Source organism: Colias croceus, chromosome 8, assembly GCF_905220415.1.
Source record: "Colias croceus chromosome 8, ilColCroc2.1".
In the NCBI taxonomy this organism is placed as follows: Eukaryota; Metazoa; Arthropoda; class Insecta; order Lepidoptera; family Pieridae; genus Colias; species Colias croceus.
The window spans coordinates 6,598,078-6,616,474 of NC_059544.1; the positions used below are offsets into that span (position 1 = coordinate 6,598,078).

Consider the following 18,397-nt stretch of genomic DNA (forward strand, 5'->3'; position numbering starts at 1 on the left):
TTATATTTCAAAGGGCCCCCAATTCTTGTGTGCCCAAGGGCCCCGGCATAGTCTAAGACGGCCCTGACTATCCTTACTTTTCAATCGATGTACGTAACAACTTTACGCCTTATAATCGTTCAGTTCTTATTAATGATTATGGAATTGTAGTCTTTCGATTCAGATATCATTCACCTCATACCTACTTCTAGTAATTTTAATACAGTGCTCATATTTTAGAACTTTTGGAATTATTTATGACAGTTTTTTCTATCATACTGTCTCGTACAAATGACTCCAATGCGCATGCTAAGTACTAGGTGCTATGGAGGCACCCGTATCGATAAAAGTCATACCTTTTGCAAATCGAAATAAGAAATATCGAGCCGCGTGCGAAATATGGAAATTGCTAGTCTTCCCAAAGGCACAATATGCGCTCTACTTTATGACATCTACCTACGGGCTATAGCTGTATTTACTAATAGTCAATGCTCAAATGTATTAAACTGATTTGTATGCTAAAAGATACTGGTTATAGTTAATAGTTATATACTGTTTATAAAATGATATTATTTATTGTGTGGTTCATTTATTGTAGAGTTCGACAAAGAAAAGTTCTAGCACAAAACTTACTGACTCTATAAAAATATATGCTTCAGAAATGAACTTTTTTGTAAGTGTCTCTTGTAATACACAATTCTGTCCACTAATATGTTTTAAAGCAAATTTTACCAAGCGAATATAAAGCTTGTTCCCATGCAGTTACAAATCTCCTAGCGAGGACTATTATTCAATTGAAGGAATCTCCATTACTCCATGTGCGCGTCACTTAATCTGATATCATCCGCATGCTATGTAACTGCTAACGGCCATGGACACCGGAAATTGTAATACAAACCCAACGAATATATAGCATTCAAAATTTCGCTTCTAGTTCGCTTACAACTTTAGTTTCTTTTTGGTACATAATAATATGGAGATTATCGTTATCTACAATTAACTGATTGAATCAATTAACAGATTGAATTCATTTATTAATTATTACCATTTAAATTGGGAGAAAATTACAAAGTTTAACACAGCTTTTTAAATAGTTACCGATAAAGTTCGGTTATGCATAAGTAAGACTTAAGGAATTTGATCTCAAGCGTGACAAAATGTGAGTATCATTAGCTTAGAAGATAAAGATTCCCTCCGGAATTTTTAAGGCCAGTGACCCTAAAAATGTTTTCTAGCGGGTACTGGGATATTTTAATGCATAAAATATATTTTTTTATACAGCAACAATAAGCACCTAATATTCAAATGAGGTAAATCATGTTGAATATATTCTCCACGTTCCAATTTAAATATAATTCAATGACCATTGCATAATGCTATATATCTATGCAAAAGGAAACGATTCCTGTGTACATACTCATACTCATAGTAAAAAAGAGGTAGTTACTATAGATACTGTTGGAATGAATAATTTAAATGCTGTGTTAGGTTATTCTAGAAAATGTGTACCTATTCAGAATTTGATGGGATTACAGTTTTATAACGGAGTTGGTTTTACAACATTATAATTCGGTTCATGTACCTATACAAGTGTGGACTTAGAATTAAACAGAAAATGTATCATGTACTAACGTCTTACCGTTAAATTATTTAAATAATATTTTTGAGGAGAATAATATTTTAATTACGTTCGTCTATGTATACAAGCCAAAAATTCCTAACGGACATCGCATCAAGCATGATCAAATATTTTACGAAATATAGAACAAACAGAACATTTTAAGGCTGCTTTTTGCTTACAATATGATAATGCTGATGACCGAAACCTGTCGGTTACATAATTCAGGTCGCACGTTGCAACGGATTCTGTTATAAGAGACACAACAACAAAACAATGAACTGAATACATTGAATTTTTTAAACGGCGTTCAATTGTTGTCGCTGTGCACTAATTGCATTGCCTTGGACGTTCGTTTATGTACTCTATTTGTGCATCAACAACTAAACTAATATGTAGGGAACATACCAAGCAATTTAAAATAATGGAATATAATTAGAGTTAGGTATATTTTTTATGCATAAGTATATTGATTTGATTTAAAGTTCTACATAAATTAAGTCTGAACAAAAATGTAAAGATAAATAGTTGCGATTTTACCTTACTAGCTTATTTCTCTGCTCCTGTTGTAAGATATATTGGAAAAAGGCGAGGTAAACTTGCACATTGCAAATTGCAAAATCATGACGCTATTCAACCTGAGCTGATCTTGACCCGTTCCTAACTAAGTATCTAAGAAAAAGTACATTAGCGAGTGTTATCAGTAGAATTCCAAAGGTTCATTTGATCGGCCAGATGGTAGCGCAGGTGTTTCCAACATTCAACCACGCATAGCGCCCACATACCACGACTTGATTACAAGTTACAACATCGCATACATAAAAGATAACTAGTGAAATTTGAGATCATAAAAGCTATGTTTATCAAACTTTCGTATTAAGAAATTGTATGCTGAACTGATGAAACGTTTACAGTATTTTAATTTTATACCTCATGAAATACTTTTTCTGTTTAGATTAGATTTTGAGCTATATAAAGATGGTTAAGTGTAAATTAATATTATATTATGGTCTATCAACAATATTGTTGGACGACGCCATTTATTTCACATAGGCCACACGCGTGCCATTTTTTGTCTTATCTCCTACCTGCTCAAGTAGGCCTTGACAAGAGATTTACTTAGGGAGAAGATGGGGAGAAGGCCCTATTTCGACCCTTTTTATTTCAAATTGTATAAATCTTGCAGGTAATGTGAGTTAAATGCAATCACTTTATATTGTATACAATAACATTGGATATCCGGTCTGAGAGCTATTAACAAGTAATCGCGTAAATTATTGCTACAGATTATCGCAAAACATAAGTAATTAACTAGCCATGATCGGTAAATTGGCATATTATAAGTACTTATTCCATATTGATCATACTGTACATGTATAGTTTTAAACATTCGTTAGAGACTAATCACTAATGTTATTCTGATTATAATAGTTATTATGTAGTGTACTCATTAAATTCATAAAAAAATAATTTTACTTTGCAAAATGATAGAGCTTTTATAAAAGATAAGGATAAAAATAAAAAAGGTACATTGTTAGCAATGTCTATCAATACAGTTATAATACTTTGTTTTAACTTTTATATAAAACAATATAAAAACTTGTAATTCATAAAATCTCTCCACTGAAAGCTTTACACAAAGCTCTACCTAATATCACTAAAGTGGACAACTTATACATATTGCTTCTTAGAAACAGTTTGTTTTACGTGAAATCGGTTAGTTTCAACTTGTGATGATGCTGCTCAACAGCACGGATATTCAGCGCCGGCGCATCTGTCGGGGTTTCGGCCAATCGCGTGCTTGCGTGCGCGCACATCTGTCGCACGCAACCACTGACTTTTTATACCGATTGTTGCTATTTTTTGTCCCTATCCGTACGAGAAAAGATGCTTCACAGTTCACACTATTTTAAGATTTTAACCTAATCTATTGTATTGTTTTAAGTGGATTGTTTTATTGTAGTCGTTAGTGGGCTTGAATATAAAATGTGTTTAAATTTTTTAAGTACCTCCCTGATGAAAGAGATTGAAGTATTTAAATATTAACAAAGGAGTATTTTTTATTTTATTTTCTGAAATCACTTAAAAATAAAAATATAAAGTGATTGAATGTGAACAAAAGATGTGACTCAAATTTAATATTATTGACGAATTATTCCTGATAAAATGATATTATTGGTACTGAGTATGAGAATTCTCACAGTAATGAATCATAACATCTTAAACTGTACATAAACTAAAGGTAACACATTTAAAATATGAAATACGTTTTAAAATGTCTACTCAAAAGTTACATAAATCTTTTCAAGAAATTAGACACTCAAAAGAAAGAAATAATTTACGCGGCGACGTGTTAACTATAAAGTATATTCATTATCATCATTAGCCATAATTAACGTGTCAATTTATTCTTTTCTCGTCACGTTGAATGATGCTGCAGCCTGTAGCTACAAAGATGCTTCTATGTAAGATGTCATTATAAAGTAGGTCGAGTCCTCATAAGCTGATGAGGCCCGTACTTGTGCCATTGCCATCTGTCGCTTGTGCATGTATTTTGTTGCTTTCTTCAGTTGGGAAGTTTAGTCATATTTCATTTACACCTTTTTGTAGACAATCCTTAGTAGGGTAGACAAGGCCTTTCCTGGTATTATATGCATTTTTTTGTATTGGTCATCTTATATCTTGTATTATGAAAGTGTGGTTAAGAGAATTCGCATAACTTTAAATAATGTCTGCTTAGAAATCATGATGCGTACAATAGACATAAATTAAGATGTATGTCTATGTCTCTAGTAGCTTATACGCTGCCCATTTAAGAAAGGTGTAACTAGGTGAGAATACGCAACGACATTTACTAGTATGTATGTACCTACCGTAGTGCACTATAATATTATCTCTAAACTCAACTTCCTCGAAGCTTTACTTATAGAATACTTAAAGCGTAATATAAATTCAGTTCGGTGTGAAACTCACAACACCATAACAATATTTAAATACGATAAATGGATATGGTATTAATGGAACGATATTCACGAAAAACCTTGGAAGTGCACAATTAACCCAAATACCCTGTCATGTTTAAACACATTGAATGCGACCGCGTTTTTAATTATACTAAATTTTAATGGTTAAAACACGGTTACGAATAGTGAGTAATGATGGTACTGAACTTTTGATAACAAAATGTACAAATATGTACTTTTAAACTTACGTTCTCTGATATCAAGTTGATCTCTTGATGATTCTTTTGGAGGAATTTATATTCTTTACTATGTGAATTTGCAACGTTGAGCATTTTTTTAAGTATTTGAAGATGATAACTTATCTCATTTGTGGTTTCTGCCTTAATAACCGAAAACATCAAGTTATCCTAACCATATCTATTATGACAATCTAGCAAGCTTTCTGATTTGTTGTACACCTAATAAAAAATTCTCTTCATCACAGGAGCAGTGCGATGCGAGGACGAAACGATCGGACCGATATTCATGAAGGAACCCCCGAACCGAGTTGACTTCAGCAACACGACCGGAGCCGTAGTGGAATGCGCCGCCCGAGGATCCCCCGCCCCTGACGTCATTTGGGTACGAGCTGATGGAACCGCTGTTGGAGATGTCCCTGGATTGCGACAGGTGAGCTGGTTTAGGGATCGTTGTGAGCTTTGTATTTATATTAAACATTGTTAGGCAACCGTTGCTCAACGAAATTGAGCAACAGTTAATCTACAATGTTTCTGGACACTGTTAACATGTTGACGCTATTCGGGTGAGATTTATCTATTTAATGCACATATAGACGCGTTTAATCGACGTGTTTAAGTAAAAACTAAAAAGTTATATAGATAGTGTAGGTAATGGTGGACACAATGTACTTGAAACTTGCAGTATAAATAATTAAATACTAGGGAGAACTAAAAAGTAGAATGAATTCTCGGTTTCTCAATTCAATAAAGCAATCCAATTTCAAGATGGGGTCCCAATTTTACGGTAAAGTAATTACGAATGCGCTTTCTGCTTCTGAGAGGGCTTCGGGCAATCGCGATTTGATTTCTATTTTATTGTTTAAGAAATGTCTATAGTAGATAAATGTAAAATCGTATTTAGAAAGTAAAAATAAAGATATGTAAAGTAAGACATCCAAGTGGAATAAATTTTATATGGCCCTAAGTATAGAAATACTTGCCACGGCTGTAAGTTCCGCAAGTCGCAATCATCGTTTTAGGTATATGAAGGGGAAGTGAAGCACTCACAAAAGAGCTAAGCTGTCTGTGTTTTCAGAATCTTATTTATATACGATATCCAAAGTCAAAAGACCTTTGTATACTGTTGCGTTCATATCAGTAAATCGTAATCACTTTTCCCAGTTATGCTTTTCAAATTAATTTAGGTTAGATACATATTAAACAATAATGCGACAATTATAACTTATTTCATGAAATGGTTATTATAAGTTGTTGCTTAAACATGCCAAATTATTTAGCAAAGAAAATTCAAACAAAGATTTCAGGTAGTTATTACCTATGATATTTATTTCAATTAATTGTTGCCTATTATAAATTTAACGGAAATATTTTAGGTGCTACCGAACGGAAACCTAGTGTTCCCACCGTTCCGTGCGGAAGATTACCGTCAGGAAGTCCACGCTCAAGTATACGCCTGTCTCGCTAGGAACCCAGTTGGTACCATCCATTCTAGAGATGTTAATGTTCGTGCTGGTAAGTTTGTATATACTGATTTATTTATATTATTTCTGATATAATGATGACAAAAACAAAGACGCGCCAATTGTGATATATGTTCATTTTATGTTCCGAAAATTTTATATTTATAACATGTATTTGGTGACTGACTGACTGACTGGTAAGCTTAGGTTTTATAGATTTAGGTAAATTATATCTCTGATATTTTTAAGTCGTTATTTTGTACCCTAATTGTTAAAACATTGACAAATAAGATCGATCTCTGCTAAACCGATTTAAAATAATCCCACTTAGCATTTCAGTCTGACACAGTTGTACAAAGCAATTGGCCAATAAAGCGGAATTTGAGACAAATATAAATTGTCTCCTCTCTCAACGATATGGGCGTCTTGTGATCAATTCAATGTTTGAGTATAACGTTCTTAATACACATGTTAATATTATGTACCTAGCTTGTTATTTTTTTTGTTCATTTTAATAACTTACATATGCAAGCATAAATCCAATGTTTGCATAATTAATAACATTATAATTCATACTATGTATTTTAGAATAACATCTATGTAGAGCGATAACGCAATGCTTACTATTGTCGTATTCTAACGGTAAAAGGTTAAAATTAAAATAAGTTATGAGTCAGTTTAATTATTAAAAATAAAACATCCTAGTTTTGAGCACCATATATTATTTTCAATAAAAAATATTTTTATAAGAATATGCTAGTTACTTGAATATAATGTGATTCGCATCATAAAAACTAATTATTTCATAAATTTCATTTAATAGTGATGGTCATGCATATCACCAAAATTCTTTTATTAAGTATGATACACAGTGTATCTACTTTTTAAATATAATTTGTGTTAACTACTATAATAGGAATATAAGTGGAACCAATTGCCACTTAACTTGACCTCCAACTTTGACTTTTAAACCAGTAATTCGATAGGACTTAACTGATAAGCTACTTAAGTTCTACTCTACAACTACGTAGCAAAAGAACGTAGGTATATTGTATCTTTCAATAGAGCTTACATGAAACGTGAAAATGTTAACAGATTTGTTATTTCAAATTTAACGACACGTTTACGTTATTTTAAATTAAAAATACATCTGGTGAAAGTTTTAAAACCTACCTATCATATTAAATATTTTATTATAAATCAATACAGATAACATATAATTTTTATTAGACACAGCTTTTAACGGTGGCATCAGTTAATAGATAGGAGCTCGTTATAACAGAGATAGTGTGACGAATAGTCGCTGCCCTTTTAAACCGAGGACCGAGGGCTCAATGAGGTCAATTTAATAATCATCTCACTACCGTTCAGTTCTTGTCGTATTTTTAATCACAAACTATGGTCAAATAATTATTTTCTAGAATTTTTTTGAAATAATGGAATATTGTGTTATCGCTCTCCTATATTTTAGCTTTTAAAATAATTGACTGATTGAATAATAAAAGCAAAATATATGTTTGAATTTGTTAAGGCTATTTACAATAAATATTTACAGCTAATTTCAGGAGTTATTCGCCTTTTATGGTGAATGAACGTGATTATTCACAGGCTTTATACATTTCTTATTATTTATAATGTTTACAATTAGTTTAAATTACGTACAGCAGCTACATGGTGATGAATAATATTTTTGATAACTGCATTCCAATATAATAAAATCGTGTCTCAGTCGTCTCTCAACACTACGACACTGATGTGAACAAGGAATACGTGATTATGGGGAACAGTATTATACTGAAATGCCAAGTTCCTTCGTTCGTCGCCGATTTCATAGAAGTACTGTCATGGCACACTGACGAAAAGGAAGACTTCTATCCTGGCGAAAACTACGGTTATTCTATGACTGAAATATTTTTTCCTAAAATTCCTTCTCCAATAAATGGAATCTGTCTTCAGTGGTCCAGCAGGAGTATGAGTCAGAAGTTAACAATGAATACGTAATCCGTGGGAATTCTGCTATACTTAAATGCTCAATACCTTCTTTTGTGGCTGACTTTGTGTACGTTATTTCGTGGCACGATGAGCAGGAAAATTCATTTACAATTAATGGGACGAAAGAGGGAGACGGTAATCAAATACATAAATCCTAAACTTATAAAAATCTGAGTCCCAAAGTGACCTTCCCGATATGTCAACTTTCCACATTCAGTGTAAAACTACTTATTTCAGTGGTAACGCAATATTTTGAGGCAGAAGTCGTCTCGGAATACGTAATACGTGGAAATACTGCTGTTTTAAAGTGTAATATTCCTTCATTTGTCGCCGATTTCGTAAAAGTTGAGGCTTGGGTTGATTCTGACAGCAATGAATATTTGATAACCGATGATATCGGTAGTATTCCATTTTTTTACTATGTGCCCTTTGATCCTTCTTTGTTTACCTATCCTACGTCCATCAGTCCAGTAAACTGAAAAATTGAAGATAGTTTTGTAATTATTTTATTACAGTCGTAAATCAGTTTTATGAAGCAGAAATTCTAACAGAATATGTAATACGTGGAAATGCTGCAGTATTAAAATGTTCCATTCCCTCATTCGTTGCCGATTTTGTAAAGGTCGAAGCGTGGATTGACGAAGAAGGAACAGTAATTAGCCATTCTGAAGACCTCGGTAACAATAGCTTCATATACAATAAAAGCAACTTCCGTATTTAACGCCTATTCCACCACCTAAAGAACCTATCCATTCTAATTCAATACCTAATCAATATTCTTTAGTGGTGTCACAGTATTACGTGACTGAAGCCGAAAATGAGTACGTGATTAGAGGGAACGCTGCCATTGTTCACTGCAAGATCCCATCGTTTGTAAGCGACTTTGTGTATGTGGAATCTTGGATCTTGGACGACGGACAAATACTTACCATAAACAATACAAATCTTCAAGAGGGTACATGAATCTAAATTCTTTTAAATCTCTGATGCCCTTTCCATTCTTACTTTCCTAGTAAAAACATCCTTTCATTACTTTGAAATTATTTGATCAGTTGTATCGCAGCCATACGAAGCCGAAGCGGACAACGAATACGTTATTCGTGGTAATGCAGCTATAATGAAATGTGAAGTACCAAGCTTTGTCTCCGATTTTGTTTTTGTTGAAATGTGGACTGATAGTGATGGTGGTACTTATTTTCCGGGAAGTAATGAGGGTAAAAATATGAATTACAATATATATCATCCTAAAATCCTTCAATTTTTTCTACTTCAGCGGTTATGCAGGTGTATGAGGCTAGAGTTAACGATGAATTCGTATTAAGGGGAAATACGGCTATTCTCAAATGCATCGTGCCGTCATTTGTAGCGGACTTCGTTAGTGTTGTAGCTTGGACAATGGATAACGACACAGTTACCGCTAGTGAAAATTTTGATGATTTAACCGGTATTTCAATTTAAAAAGTATTTAAAATAGTTCCGCACTCCAACATCCCTATCGATTTCTCCTGATAATTGTAAAATTATCTTGATATAAATTGTATTTACAGTCGTTCATCAAAACTATGAACCACGTATAATTGACGAAGATGTATTAAGAGGCAATTCAGCTATAGTGAAATGCATAATCCCATCGTTTGTATCTGATTATGTACAAGTTGTTGAATGGGTGACCGAGGAAGAGTCACTCTCTGCATTTTCATTAAATGACTCCGATGGCAATTACGGTAATCAAGATTGTGAGCGCGTTCCCAATTGTTCCTATCCGCTCTATAGTAAATCCCTAGCGAATAAGCATACATCCATGTTGAATAACAACCATTATATTGTGTTGTCTTTGTTAAAAATTTCAGCTGTGAATCAATTCTACGAATCTCAGGTCTACGATATTTATGTAATCCGCGGAAACGCAGCGGTTTTTAAATGCCACATTCCGTCATTTGTTTCGGACCATGTGCAAGTAGTTTCTTGGCACGATTCCGAGGGTGGAGAATTTCTTAATAATGAAGATTACGGTACTTTAAATTCGAGTTAACGATTTTCCTTGCATCCTGTTCCGTCACGCATTCTCTAGTCAATTTAAGGTATTAATATGTATACAATATTGCAGTGGTATCTCAAGCATATACAGTTAATCTTGTCGAGGAAAATGTCCTGCGCGGAAATGCAGCTATATTCAAGTGCCTTATTCCCAGTTTTGTTACCGAGTATGTTCATGTCTCGTCTTGGATCATATCGGAGGGAGATGATGAATATGAGATTAAAATAGATGATAGTGTCGACAATGATGGTATTTAACTAAGAATGATGTTGTTAAGATAATACCTTGCTATCCTATACTTCCCGTAGAATTTGCATATATTAATATGTGTACAAAAGCATTCTACTTGCAGTCGTGACTCAAGCGTACACCGTCAACTTAATGGAAGAAAGTGTGTTGCGTGGCAATGCAGCAATTTTAAAATGTCATATTTCAACTTTTGTTACCGAATATGTCAGTGTGTCGTCTTGGATCATTTCTGAGGGTGACTCAGAAGAATTAGAAATCCAAGCAGGACCTAATGATCTTGGTATTTGCATAGGATTTTTATAAGCTTTTTCCTGATCCTAACCCATGGTTAATATTTTCAGTCGTGTCTCAAGCTTATACAGTTAACCTAATGGAAGAAAATGTTCTACGTGGAAATTCAGCTATTGTTAAATGTCATATACCGAGTTTTGTAGCTGAATATGTAACCGTGTCGTCTTGGCTTATATTTGAAGGAGATGTAGAAGAAAAGGAAATAAATAGTACAGGATACGCGAACTTGGGTCTTGTATTTATTTTCATTAAGCTGTTTGTCGTACACTATTCCTGTCCATATTTCTTCCCTGAATGCTTTATATTGCCAATAAAATCAAACAAACATTTTTCAGTCGTCTCGCAGTCCTATACAGTCAATCTGTGGGAGGAAAACGTTTTGAGAGGCAATTCTGCTATACTTAAATGTCATATCCCTAGTTTTGTAACTGAATATGTCGCAGTCACTTCTTGGATTATTTCTGAAGGAGAAATCGAGGAAATGGATATAAATTTAGATTCCGATTCTAGTTTAGGTAACGACGTAAAGGTATATTCAAATTAACGTCCCATCCTCAACCTACTTCATCCGTATTTACAAAACCTATAATTGATCTGCTTTTTACTGCTGTCTTTTCCAGTCGTATCTCAAGCTTATGACGTGAAATTTTGGGAAGAATATGTGTTGCGTGGAAACGCTGCTGTCCTTAAGTGCCAAATCCCTAGTTTTGTATCAGAATATGTGTCCGTTATATCTTGGATAATATCGGAAGATGAAAATGAACAAGAAGTGAAAATAGATGAATCTTCTGAGTTAGGTACTCGTGGATGAATATATTTTCGAGGCTTCCTTATCCTTTACATCCTCCATACTTTCACTCACGTCCTTATCTATCAAAATAGGTCTTAGATTGTTTGATCTGCTAATAGGTTTTGTTTTTGGTTTCAGTTGTTTCCCAAGCATATGCCGTTAATTTAATGGAAGAATATGTGTTACGAGGAAATTCAGCTATTTTAAAATGTCACATACCCAGTTTTGTATCGGAGTACGTTAGTGTCATCTCGTGGATCATAAGCGAGGGAGATGAAATTGATGAGATCAAGCTTGATAGCGAACAAAATTTAAATGGTACATAGTTCAGATTTGTGGTCTTTTCCTGACGGATTCAATTTAAAAGAAACGATTAAAAGTTGCTTAGGGTACTGTTCCTATATCGGGTTCCTTTGGCTCCATAGGCCTCACGGCCTACCTTTCCTTTTTTTCCTCCTTCCTGCATGCAATGAAATTTATAAGTAAATCGTAACCTTATGTTACGTTGAAATGAAATGAATGAATTTAATTTATACAAATTTAGTAAATCAAGCAAATGTTTTCATGAATATTATTCTTTCAGAGGGAAAATATTTAGTCTTGCCATCTGGTGAATTGCATATTCGTGATGTTGGCCCTGAGGACGGTTACAAATCATACCAATGTAGAACAAAACACAGGCTTACTGGAGAAACTCGTTTATCTGCTACCAAAGGACGTCTTGTTATCACTGGTAAGTAATTGTTATTTTTAACCAATACGCCATTAATTCATACTTAGTTTTAAACTTTTCATTGCTCATTTCATTTCATTAATAAGAAAATGTACTTTGAATTAATGGTGTAATTTTGAACTTCTAAGAATGACGTTCGAATTCAGTAATTATAATATTTTCAATTACATACATAGAATACCTACATAAGCCGCAAAATATCATTCTTAGAAAGGATTTTACATTTGGTACTTTTCCTTTACATCTTGATATTTTGAACAAATATTTTTAGTTAGTCGATGTGTTTTTAATAAAACTTTATTAATTTAAATATAACATAATAGAATAAGTGTTCAAAATAATTGTATCATATTAAAAATTTCTTTAGAATGGAATGTTTGTAATCTATAATTTTTTAAATAGAATCAACGTACAAATGTAAAGAACAATTACCTAATTGAAAATTAATAAAATGGACATCCATAAGGAAATCAATGATTATGTACATTCCGTTCGAAAATAAAAAGCCATGTCTTGCCTTGCCTGAATGTTGGGATAGGGTACCCTGCCGAGCCTTTAATACGTTAAGAATTCGAGCCAAAACTTTTAGAGAGTGTAGGGGATATAAGGCTGTTGATCGCAATGTGTCCATCCATTTGGGTCTTGTCCTGGTAACGCCTTCTCCCAACATGCGCAGAACCGGTGGGACGCGTACCCCCGAAGTTTGCTAGTGCGCAGACAACCAGTGGTTTCCAGTTCAAAGAACTCGCGAGTCTCGCAGTATTATGCCCGGCACAGGCATTTCCTGCACCCATGTACCGGTAAGGTTTCTTTCAATTTGCCCTTATTGCATTGTTCTTCAGAGCCTATAGGGCGCGTGCAACCCAAGTTCTCTTCGAGTCAAGTGGGCGCGATGTATGTAGCCACAATGGATACGCCATTTTCATTGCAGTGCCCAGCTCAAGCATTCCCTGTCCCCGTGTTCAGGTAATATCAGAAAGTACTCGCACTTTTATTTTTTGTAATATTTTAGAACCAGTCGGTCGCGTACCTCCCAAATTCGCGACCGTCTTAACCGGAACTATGTTTGAAGTTAAGAAAAATGAATCATACGCTTTACAATGTCCCGCACAAGCGTTCCCCACCCCATTATTCAGGTAAATATTATTTATTTCTGTTATCATTGCTCCCTTTAGAACCTGTTGGACGAGTTCCGCCCAAATTTGCATCTGTAGTGATGGGGACTATGATCGGTGTCAAGAAAAATGAGTCTTTTGCATTGCAATGTCCTGCGCAAGCATTTCCTGTTCCAGTATTCAGGTAGCAAATTACAGAAATAATAAATGATAATTTATTCGCAAAATAATATTATATAAACAGCCATGAAATCCACATTTGTTTTTCACAAATATTTTTGACATCATCCTTTTAAATTTTTTGCTTCAGAACCAATGGGAAAAGTATCCCCAAAATTTCCAAGCTTAGAGAAAAGCCGTCTATTTAATTTCGATAGTAATCAAAGTCTAGCGGTACTTTGCCCGGCGCAAGCGTTTCCTGCCCCAATGTTTAGGTAAGATACATTCAATTGACAATTGGCCTACGTCCGTTTTGAACAATTTTCATTAACAGAGCCAATGGGAAAAGTATCACCGAAATTTCCATCGATGGAAACCGGACGAAGTTTCACGTTTTCATCAAACACATGCGTGACGTTACTCTGCCCAGCCCAAGCATTTCCTACTCCGTTGTTCAGGTATACTTTACCTTATTTTATGTTATGTTCTTAGAGCCGGTTGGGCGTGTTTCACCTAAATTCCCTTCGATGGACAGCTCAAGAAGTTTTAGTGCTACACTCAATGCAAGTTTGACTTTAATATGCCCCGCCCAGGCGTTTCCAGTCCCATTATTCAGGTAAAATAACGGTCATTACTTACATGTATTAAGTTATGTAAATTATTCATAGAACCAGTCGGTCGTGTTTCACCTAAATTTACGACTACTGACAAAAGTCGTGCCTTCGATGCTAAAGAAAATGACAACGTCACGGTTTTGTGTCCCGCGCAGGCGTTTCCTGCTCCGACTTTCAGGTATACTTATATTTACCTTATTTTTTCATAGAACCAATGGGCAGCGCGGCTCCAAAGGTAGCTACAAAAATGATTGATATAACGGAAACTTCAGCAAATCAAACTAGTACCTTGCTTTGTATGGCGCAAGCCTTTCCCGTCCCAATATTCAGGTAAAAATATATACCAAAAATTGCATTTACTAAGTTTACGCTTAAATTTTATTCTTATCCAGAACCTGTAGGAAGAGTACCTCCAAAGTTTCCTACACTGGATAATGTTAGAGGTTTTGGTGCATATATTAACGCTAGTGTGACGTTGTTATGTCCTGCGCAGGCATTTCCCGTTCCCCTGGCCAGGTAACAATTATTATTGTCTTGGTAAATTTTTAGAACCTATAAACTCCGCTCCACCAAAGGTTCCAATAAAAACGATAGAGTTTCTGGAATTTGCGATGGGTTCCAGCATCACATTATTTTGCTTGGCGCAAGCTTATCCGGTTCCAGTATTTAGGTAAGCATTTGTTGAGCATGACAGGTTACTTTCCAAAATATTATCTCCTCCATTCTCTTGAACAGAATATATGTTCTGTTTAATTTACGATTAATAATAATTAACTAGTATCATTAAATAAACACCGACCAAATATAAATATCTTGAATTTTATGGTTCTGCAAACAACATTTTGGCAGGTTACTGGTAGTATCAAACAGATTTTTTTTTTCAAATTTCACATCAGATGTTAAAGATTTTTAAGCAACAAAATTGCTATTTTAGAACCAATCGGCTCGAAGGGCCCTTCATTTTCAAGTGGTTCAAAATTAGCCTGGTATGAAATGACTGAAAGTAAGGACTTCGCTTTATTATGTCCAGCACAGGGGTTCCCCGTTCCTCTTTTTAGGTAAGGTATTTAAAAATCAATAATATTTCAGAACCTATAAGCACGAAGCCGCCGGTGTTTTCGGGTGATGATAAATTCGCATGGTTTCTTAATAGAGATATTGGACAAACTTTCGCATTATTATGTCGGGCTCAGGGATATCCTATTCCTGTATTCAGGTACATATTTCTTCTCATTAGAAGTATATACTCTCTTGACTCTTAAAATTAAATTTTAGAGCCCATTGGATCAAAATCACCGACCTTCTCCACTGATAATAAATTTTCTTGGTATGTAAGGACGGTTGGTCAGAGCCTAAACATATTATGCCCAGCGCAAGGTTACCCCGTACCAGTATTCAGGTGAATAACTATAATTATTTTATTTGTAGAACCTATTGGATTTAAATCCCCCACATTCTCTAATGATGTTCAATTCTCTGGAATAACACGTAAAACAGGCCAAGACTTTGCTCTATTATGCCAAGCCCAAGCGTATCCAGTCCCATTATTCAGGTGAGAATATTTAAGACATACTCGTTTTGTTCATCACAGAGCCTATTGGATCCAAAGCGCCGTCGTTTTCAATGGAATTTAAAAGCACTACTCTTACAAAAGTAGCTGAACAAGCGATTGTACTCTTATGCCAAGCTCAAGCTCACCCCCCTCCTATTTTCAAGTGAGTTCTTTATAATATAGAAAATTTGTTCAATCCAGAACCCGTATCTGCCAGAGCGCCATCATTCCCTACTTCTGCATCGTCCTATAATTATAATATTGAAGCTACTTCCGGCGGCTCCATGCTTTGCCAAGCACAAGGGTACCCTCAACCGATGTTCAGGTAGGTTTATACATGTGTCACTCAACCTGATAATTCTTATAGAACCGGTGGGAGCCAAAGCTCCGTCATTTTCCACCGACTCCAAAGGCAGTATATTTATAAAAGAAACGGGACATAGCTTTGCGTTACTTTGTCAGGCTCAGGCGTCACCTATACCAATATTTAGGTAAGTTAATAGATTAAATGTGGTATCTTGCTTGTACAGAACCAGTGGGTTCCAAGCCACCGACCTTTTCAAATGATTTAACCTCATCTGCGGTGACGAGACATAAGGACCAAAATTTTGCAATGACGTGTCAAGCGCAAGCATTCCCTTTACCAATTTTCAGGCAAGTCAATAAACTTTATAATTTGTTTAAAAGCTTTTGTCTACGATGTATACAAACTATACAATTACTAAATTGTGGTATCGAAACTACAAATTGTCGAAAAAAATATTATTGAACACTCAGAACTATCATTTAAAAGCATGTACATAGCGTTAGATATGATTCGGTAAAAATAAAAACGTTTTGTATAAACAGAGCCCGTCGGTTCAAAAGCTCCATCATTTTCAACTGAATCAGCACTTTCATCCTTGAAAAGGCACGAAAGTCAAAGTTTCGCTCTTCTATGCCAAGCTCAAGCTTTCCCCGTTCCAATCTTCAGGCAAGTTGAACAAGTATATTTTTAATTAAATACATACATTTTGTAGAGCCCGTTGGTGCTAAATCTCCGACATTTTCATCTGAATCCATGGGAAGCATATTTAGAAAGCGTGTCGGGCAAAGCTTTGGTCTTCTATGTCAAGCCCAAAGTTACCCTGCCCCAGTCTTCAGGCAAGTTAAATAATTCATTTCTATTCCAATTTAAATATAATTTTTATACAGAACCTGTCGGCTCCAAAGCTCCCACTTTTTCAACGGACTCTCGCAGTAGTACTTTCATAAGAGTCGTCGATCAAAGTTTCGCGTTATTGTGTCAAGCACAAGCGTATCCTGTTCCAATATTCAGGCAAGTTTAAAGCACTTATTACAATTATTACTCAATATTTAAAAATATGTTCCACCAGAGCCAATTGCGAGTGTTATACCAAGTATAACCGCAACACCAAAGGCGGCGGTTCATTTTTCACAAAATTCTGCGTTAGCGCTCTTGTGTCCAGCGCAAGGATATCCCGTACCGGTGTCAAGGTGCGTTGCCATTTATTTACCGTGATTAAAAAATTACAGAACCAACGAATAAAATTGCTCCCAGAAGCGACAAAAGCCGAAAATTTGAAGGTGGTGAAATTTTTATCGCGCCATTAGCGAGCTCTGTTTATTTAACTTGCGAAGTAGCCGGGTACCCTCCTCCTATTTTCCGGTAAGTGAAAATATTCACTTACAAAATAATAATTATATACGGTGCATCGCCGGGAAACCTTTTACCGTGCCATATCGAAACTGTAATGAAATGAATGTAGGTGTCCTTTAAATGTTTAAAAACTATTCGATTATTGCAGAACCTACTAATAAAATAGCGCCTCGAAAAGATTCCGCTCAGAACTTCGAAGGTTGGGAAGTATTTCTAGTGGCCCAAAACGATGTAGCGTATTTAAAGTGTCAAGTGGCAGCTTACCCCGCCCCCCTGTTTAGGTGAGTTTAGGTAGAGACGGTTACAGTAGGTTTAAATTGCAGAACCGACGGGTAGGACTCGGCCGAAAGTGACCGGAGACGGGCTCAATCGGCAAGTGGGGCGGGGTAGAGAGAGCCTCGCGCTCCTGTGCGAGGTGCAAGCGTACCCGGCGCCCGGCACGAGGTACGCTCGATCCGAGGCACGGTGGCCGGCCGGCGGCATTCACGCATTCATCTATCACGTAGTATCACCACCAATGTATTGATGTCCGTTGTTATTGCAGTCTGGAGGTCGCGCTCGTGACATGAAGGCGTGATGAACCGCGGCCGGCCGCGCGCCTATTTACCCTCCCCAGCCAAAGTAACGATTGAGCGGCGTAGACACCTCCTGGTAAGTCACAGGGTGTTCTTGCTTTCATTCAGACGCTTTAATCTTTACTTTGTGCTTCCCGTAACACATGGCTAGTTTAGAAACGGATTTGTGTCTCTAATTTTGTTTGAAATCTCATGGCTGTTTATACAATTTTGCGTCGTCACATGTCCTTCAGAGAGCTACGAGCTTAATCTCATTTGTAAATTCATCCGAAGCTTACCGTTGTTCTTTGATTTAAAGCTAATTCACGTGTAGGGGTCCGTCCATGAATTACAATTTTTTTAATTTTACTCGTCTAATTCGGAAAGTAAG

General features: G+C 35.6%; 1 protein-coding gene across 1 annotated transcript in view; it reads left to right on the plus strand.

Moving 5' to 3' along the window:
- LOC123693825 (Down syndrome cell adhesion molecule-like protein Dscam2) overlaps positions 1-18,397 on the plus strand; it is a 61,988-nt gene that overhangs the window by 7,812 nt on the left and 35,779 nt on the right. The window contains exons 3-7 of the mRNA XM_045639063.1: positions 5,045-5,229; positions 6,173-6,311; positions 7,989-8,150; positions 12,203-12,352; positions 16,987-17,110. Coding sequence (XP_045495019.1) covers positions 5,045-5,229; positions 6,173-6,311; positions 7,989-8,150; positions 12,203-12,352; positions 16,987-17,110 — 760 coding nt within the window. The remainder of the gene's footprint in view (positions 1-5,044; positions 5,230-6,172; positions 6,312-7,988; positions 8,151-12,202; positions 12,353-16,986; positions 17,111-18,397) is intronic.